Raw genomic sequence first — 8,200 nt, forward strand, 5'->3', positions numbered from 1 at the left:
CAGTCATTACATAGATATTGTTATAAAAGGAAACACTGTCTAGTATTGTAAAGTTCTGATAACCTATTCAGGATATATTTAAAATACCATTTCGATGAACAATCCAAGCCATCCCAACATAGGCAGTGCTACCATCTGCCTAATAAAATATGAAATACTGGAAAAAGATAAAAAACACACTATGTAAAATGAAATATGAAATAATAATCCTTCAACAAAGAATAATATAATAATACCAGTCACAAATAATTGCATCAGATGTATATAGTAATATCAGAGATGACAGAATTTTATGACCGGATTAATCTTGTCTGGACATATCCAATGCTGCTTTAAATCTTATCTTGCAGTATGTCCTGCACTAATTAAAAGTTGTAACATGTCAACCGGTGTTGTATTAGCAATAATTAGTAAAAAAAAAAAGACAAGTCATTTGACCCCTGAAACTGACTTAGACTAAGATTGCTATGAGTGGTGTGAAGGGTGATTCAGTGATAACTTCTCTATTCATTGATTATCACGAGTCCCTTGTAGGATTACTTTAAAGTAACTGGTGATTTTAAAGTGAAGTAAAAATCTTGTAGAAAATTAGTTTCACATGGTGACAAAGGAAAAGTAGTTTCTACTACTCCAGTGCACGATCCTCTGAAAAATAAGCATACTTACGACTAAGAATTTGCAACAAATTTTAAAGTCTATTGCACCTAATACTGAAAGTCAGAGGATGGTAATAGGCAAAAATGATTGCACTGAATAACCAACAGTACTCCATTGTTGCAGACGAAAGGTTTGTTTGCTTGATAACAAAGCATATCCACCTACAAATTACTAAGGAAAACTTACTTTACTGAAAACAATTGTTCAGATAAATGACATATGCAAGACTGCCATCACTTGTCAGATTTCAAATGGCAAGGCCATTTCTCTACCATCGAACATTTGGTTATGCCAAAAAACAAACAATTTCATTAGATTCACAAGACACTGGATTACAGAAGTGTGTATATGCAGCTTGGTTTTATGAAGTCAAAAAACAAAAACAGTTGCTTCTACAAAGTGTAGTGGCTATTGTTATTGCACATTCCTTATTAACTTTAATCATTGAACATGAATGTTTAAGTGAGAAATTCTATTGAAAAATTGTGATATGTGTTTTACAAGAATGCAAAACAAAAATACCTAGACTAAATAAAACAGTTTCTGGTAACTGACTGACAAACTTTACTAGTAAAAAACAATGCTTTATGTTAAAAAACTTAAAATGAATACTTAATTCTTTTAAAACACTAGGATTGCCAGTTTATCAAAGACCAGTTAAAAGATACTCAATCAGACAGATAAAGATTTCAATAAGTAATTAGAAAACTGTAATGTTCACTTACCATACAAAAATTGTTTTAGTTCACTTTCAGTCTAATACGATTTAACATAAGAAAGCATGATCATATGTTTTAAAAAATATTAAAATTAACAAAACCAAAAAAACATATGCTACTTTAACCGAGTTTAACAACTTTTGTAATCTTTACAAAAAAATCAAACTTCTTAGTGTTAATAATACTACTACTACTAATAATAATAATGATTAATAAAGTTATTAGTTAGTATACTTTCTGTGTGTAACTCTGTTATGTATAAGTTCCTACTTACCAGTACTTAAAGTATGTTTTACATCATACTAATTCTGGTAAATATGAAAGTTTCAACTATTCAACTATCAAAAAAGTGCTACAATCCAGACAAATCACATATTAGGGAAAAAAACAAACTATCTAGCAAATAATAATAGAATACATGTTTCAGACCTAATAAGTAAGATTATAATGTATTCCACTTCTTCAACAGTGATTTAGGAACACACTGTATGAATATATTGTATAGAGTGACATAAATTATATTGTCATAATACACTCAATATTAGCTGTATGAGAAAAATATGATATATCAAGTGTTTTAAATGTAAGAGAAGTTCTAAAATAGGTTTTAATAATGCTTTTCAGAAGCCTTACCAACAGTGTCTACCATATCATCTAACTTCTTCTTCTCCCCAGACTGAAAAAAAGCAGACAAAAATACTTATTAACTGAAAAAAAAACTTTGGTTAATTTCTAGCAATTACAAAGAACCATATAAACAATTGCCTTTAACCCTTTCCCCATGGGTAGGTCAAAGTGTGAATGTCACCACCTTTCATAGTTACATTAAAAATGTAATGAAAGTACTTTATTATCAATGTATATGAACCAACTTGGCACCAAAACATAGATAATAAATTAACTATTAATATTATATACATTTTAATTTCTTTATTTCAAAAGGACATGTTTAAATAAATTACTGTATATGTATCGTGACATTTGTTCACCTTCATTTGCCTATCCTTTCCTTTTTTCGTCACTCTTTTCATTTTTTTTAAAAACTGACAATGTAAAAAAAAAAGGTTGGGTTATTCATTTGTTTAGTATATAAAGGATAATTTGTAATGTCCGTTTCACAGGTTTCCTGACATTTGTGGATATGGATTATCCTGACCTCCAATGTCACCTGATTTGAACTCTTAATTTCTCTGTGTATCTTCATTAACTAACCAAGATACTATTATAGGAGCTTAAGGATGCAGTAACTCTGGAGGTATATGTAATTTCAAAAGACACAATTCAAAGTGCTCTATGTAATGCCATCAGCAAGAAGGACATAGTGAACATGTCATTCACAGTTAATTGAAACCTCCTAAGTGCTGTTTACATGTATTACAACATAGTTATTATAAATAGAAAATGTTTGATGTACAAAAAACTACTCTATATAATACTTACTTAAAACTTGAGTGGCTGTTTAACACTAAACACTGACAATAATTTAGTATCTTACCATTAAAGAGTTTATTCTACAGATCTTCCATTATTGACAGGCATAAAAAATAAGACTTTGATGCTTATCATTAGTTCTTATAGCTCTTTCTAATTATTAAACAATTTCTTGTTAAAAAATATCACATCTACTTCTCAGAAAATCAAAGGAATTGACAAATTCATAAAATATATTATTTTATCCTTTGGGATGGAGTGGTTGAAATGAATAAATAAAATAAAATATAACAATATACACAGTTTCAATGAATTTTCTTCTTCTTCTAATATATCTTTGTCTTTTATTAAAATCCTAGTTTCAGTCATTTTGTGTATCAAATGATTTTACTTGTGGAATTTGAATACTTCACCTAAACTATTACATGTTATAAATGCATTGCATTTTTTTATGTAACTTTACAAGCACAAAATCATAAAAAGGCCTACCAGGTTTGCTTATAAAAAATCTTACTCAGAATTAAAACCTTATCTTTTTTTACTTCTTCACAGAACTGCCTCAGTTACGCTAAAATATTTTACATGTAATGCAAAATTTAATGTAGAAAACCCGAATATAACATATTTGAGTTCAGAATTAAGCCAACATTTTCTTCTTTCTGCACTAAAGATAATTCTTTGGTCTATTTCCTAGTCTCCTACCCAACCATTTCCACTCCATGTAGATGTATGTACACCTGGATTAATGTTAATACAGTGGAGATATTGACACACAATGTAACTGCTACACTTCGGTACTCAGAGAACACCTTCACATAGATGTAATTAACAAAGCACTACGTGCTAGCACATCAATCTATGCCTTGAAACGTCAATACATCAATCCTGCTTTTATTTCTCATCTATAATACACGTCTGAAATTAATCCAAAGCAAACAATATATAATCACCTTGTTAACTTATTGGAAAATTAATTAAATCACATTATTACAGGTCACTAAATGGATATCAGCATATAATCATGCTTTTTAAAGTAGCTATTCATCATTGTAGCTGGGCAATTAGTATTATATGCTAATTGATTAACTGATGACTCTATTAATCAATTAGTACAGTGTTCCTCAAACAATGACAACAACAACAAAAAAAAAGAGTTGGTGGCAGATACTGCTAGCTGGTTGATTTTCTCAAACTACCATTTCAATAAAAAATAAAAACAAACTGAAAAAAGATTAGGAATAAGCGCTGCTAGACATTTGCTGTTCCTATGGCTGGCAGTGCAGAAAAAATAAAATAAAAAAGGTTGGTGGTGTGTGTTGCCACCCAGTTGCTTTCTTCCTAGTCAGTAGTTGAAGGCTAAAAATTGACAGAGCACAAACAGCTTGCTATTTAGCTTTGTGCTACTTAACAACAAACATAACAGCAATATTTCAATTATTTGGATAATTTTGTCACATTAAAAACAGCAATAACCAGAAACACTCATTTTGATTAGTTGATTACTTTCTCGATAGGTGAATATCATTGGAATTTCGATTCAGCAATTGTTGGAATAATCAAAAACAGTAACAATCAGAAACACTTAATTTCAAATAAGAGATATAATCATAATTTCAAATGATCTATTAGTTTACATGACACTAATTGATGTAATTGCTGCTCATAGGAAACTGACTAAATCACTCAGCTCTAATAATCATATGACTAAATGTACTGCTTGGGCTAGATAAGGGTTACTGATAAATTCCTTGAAAACAGTTTATCTTACATGAGTAGACTGAAACAAGATACGCTCCAACCTAGAAAAGGATGAAACAATGAAAATAGATCAAGCCTTCACTAACATTTGTATGATTTATAGTGAGTGAAGAAAACAACTCTGAATACTATTGAAAAATATAAATGGTTCTACAGTTATATGTCTCACACAATTTCTGATACTAGAAAAACTGCTACCTACGAACATGCAGAAGAAAAAGAAATGAATAACTCTGACAGAGACCTCTAAAAGTAAATCTGAATAAAAAATAAGCAAATTCTGTGCTAACCATCTTTAATTTTAGAGAGATAGACAAGAGCAGTGCTTCTCAACTGGGTGAATGATTCACCCAGAGGCTAATGAGATCAGAATCAGGATGAATGAGTATTATCAATTATACAACAAATTCAAGAGCAAAAAAAGTCATTAGTCATTATTATTTATTATATTTGTAGTTTGATAAATACATTTATTTTATTTTATATTCATTCTAGTTGTAGTTTGATGTATATTTAAGTCATAATAAAGAATTTTTTCATTTTAATTTAGTACTTTTTTTGTCTTTTTTGAACTGGGGTGAGTGAGCTGTTGTGAAAAACTTATAAGGATGAATGATACTGGAAAAGTTTGAGTAGCACTAGATAGAGGAATAGTAAATACTCAAAATCACTCACCACCACCCCATGGGCTACCCTAATTTAATAGTAGGATTTGACCATCACTCTTATAATGCACTCAAGGCCCCAAAGTGTGGAGTGCTATCTTTAGTTTAGATAGTAAAGAGTCTCAGATTCACAGTATGCCAAGCTAATCACTGGGTTGCATTTAGCCCTATGCTATTAATAGACTTGTATACAAATACACATGCAAAGAATATACAACTTGTATGATATTTAAGCATTAGGTATTACTGCCACTATATTTTTCAGTCTTTCATGACCTTACTAAAATACAAGTTATAAAGTTGTAGGTATATCCATAGCTGCTAGTGACAAACCTGTTATTACTAATTAGCTTCTCATCATTCAAACTTGCACAAAGAATATATGGTCTTTACTTCAATGATAGAACTCAACTAAATTTTTGGCTTAGAAACAGCAAGAAAAAATCATCAATGCATCAGTGATGCAGGAGTGTTCATCAATACTCCTCAGTAATTACTGAAGTTGCTATATGTATCTGAACTAGCATGCAAGGCTATATTAATGCTAACAAAAACTAATATCACGATTTCACCCATATATACACTGTGGAGTAAATACAGTTACACAAACTTTAGTCCACTAGTTTTGAAATTCAAAATGCTTCCTGAAATAACCTTTAAAGATATTAATAAAAAGTGATGGAAAGAATGGCAACAACTTAGTCTCAATCAAGTAACATTTGTAACTTACCAAATATCTTGAATATAAATGAAGAAAGTGAGTCTTGGGAGAAACACAGTTCTGTGAAAAATAAGCAGCTCTGTCATATTCCTGTACATCGAAATAGCTTTTTGCTAATAGGTATTTATCCCATTCCTTCATTGAGTCCTAAAAAAGAAAAGGGAAACCTTTGTTACTTTATTTTCTCTCAGTAATTTAGACAAATACGTGAGATTAAAGGAATACATGTACAAAATATTTTTAAGTGAAAGCAATATTATATACACACATATATACATTTCTATATACAGCATTTGCAAGTTTTTAGTTTGGTCAAGAATGAATCAAACTCAGCTCCCTTTAATGGTAGGTCAGTTCATGTATTAAACCAATTCAGCTAACAATTATCTATACAAGATACTGCATGCTAAATACAAATTAACAGCGGTTTTCAATGAAATTAGAACATGGAATTTAATCAGCTACTATGCATTAAGAAATAATCAGTGTCATGAAATATCAGTAAAAAATGTAATTTCTTCATTTATACTATTTATAAGTTTAAGATTAATCTTATAATAATGACAGTAGGATAGTATTAAACCACTTAGACTAACAATTACCTACACTAGATCTAACTCAAAATTCAAGAATTCTTTAACTTAAAAATGCACATACTGTATATATACACACAGATATATGGCATTATTCACCTTGTTTAACAGTTCAGACAAAAATATAATTGTAAGTTTGCCCATGAATTGTAGCATTATCTAAACAACTGTACAACAGTATCTAACATCTTAGTGAGAGCACAAAAGATTAATAAACAATGTTAATCTGAACTTATGAAAAAAATTAGCATTGTACTTTCTACAGATTAATATATGAAAACGTTTTGAAATGCTGTAGACTATATTTGTATAGTGTGTTGCCATTGATTGTTATGGACCTTACCTGCTTATTCATGACAAAAAGCAGAACTGAATATAAAATTTTAATATCTCATACTTGTTGCCTAATAACTTGTTGTAACTTAAAAAAGAAGATATATTAAACAGTAACATTTTTATATCTATCAGTATTCTTAGTAATTAACAATTAATAGTCCTTCACATGATTATATTCGTTAATCATTAACTTCTGAATTTCACAGTGCATTTAAAGTAAAACTTTATAACTTATTAAATCCCTATACTTTATAAATATGATTTAAACAGCAGAAGCATGAGCATGGAAATTTTTACATACCTCTGATTTGAATACAAAATTGCCAAATTAAAAGGAATGTGCAGTTTAAGTGGTTTTTTTTATCAATTCTAGGCCTATTGAATTCATACAAATACTGAAGGGAAAAAGAAAAATCAAAAGTACACAATATATATATGTTCTTCAGCATGAAAAACAACATATTTTATTGTGTCATACATATTTTGTCAAGGGACCCATAATGGAACTGGAATAAAATGAATAACAAACAATGAAACACTTATGGCACGTAAACATTGAGACTACTTAAAACAGAAGTCTTAAGTCTAACACTACAATAAAGATGGTCAGTGCCACATTAAAGCCCAACATATTTCATGTGTGCGAGAGTGTGTGATACATTTTGTTTCTTTTTTAACATATGTTTTAATCTTTCTTCTGCTGAACTCATATCTTTTTCTTACAAACAAATTTTTTTGATTATACTGTTATTGTGATAACTTATATGTATCCCAGTTTTACAAGAGAATACCACATATGCACAGTATTCCAACAGTAAAACATTTTTGAGTTTTGACCCATACCCAATGTGAAAAACAGTAATATTTTTGAACACAAAAATGCATACTATAAAAGAACATTTAAAACTATTCATCTTAAGATCAATACTGGCAGGATCATAAATACATACATAGTAACTAGTTGCTACAGTTCAGATTCCATGTACTGATACTTTAGTAAGCTATGCAGAGAACAGATTCTTATTTTAACAAATCAGGGCACTATCATTAAGTAGAAAACAAATTATTCTCACAGGGTTTTCCTGTGTGAAATGAGGATCTTCTTCTGGTGGGATTTGAATAATGGACAAAGCATAGGACATCTCTGCTGACCTGTTGTCAAAAAAAAAGAAACATATATATTTTTTCATTGATCAAAGTGACAATTTTTATCTGTTTAAAGAAAACCATTGAGAAACAACAATAACACTGAAATTAGTTTGATTAAAAGGTGTTTTTTTTTCAGTAATTAGCTTCATGCAAACAATGATTCTTGGTACG

At 29.7% G+C, this 8,200-nt stretch overlaps 1 protein-coding gene across 1 annotated transcript in view; it reads right to left on the reverse strand.

Moving 5' to 3' along the window:
• Positions 1-8,200, reverse strand: part of LOC106462450 (cell division cycle protein 23 homolog) — a 118,519-nt gene that overhangs the window by 95,314 nt on the left and 15,005 nt on the right. The window contains exons 2-4 of the mRNA XM_013922371.2: positions 7,954-8,032; positions 5,961-6,098; positions 2,010-2,052 (exon numbers count right to left, since the gene is read on the reverse strand). Of these exons, the coding sequence (XP_013777825.1) occupies positions 2,010-2,052; positions 5,961-6,098; positions 7,954-8,032 (260 nt within the window). The remainder of the gene's footprint in view (positions 1-2,009; positions 2,053-5,960; positions 6,099-7,953; positions 8,033-8,200) is intronic.

The sequence above is a fragment of the Limulus polyphemus genome, unplaced genomic scaffold, assembly GCF_000517525.1.
Source record: "Limulus polyphemus unplaced genomic scaffold, Limulus_polyphemus-2.1.2 Scaffold1168, whole genome shotgun sequence".
NCBI lineage: Eukaryota > Metazoa > Arthropoda > Merostomata > Xiphosura > Limulidae > Limulus > Limulus polyphemus.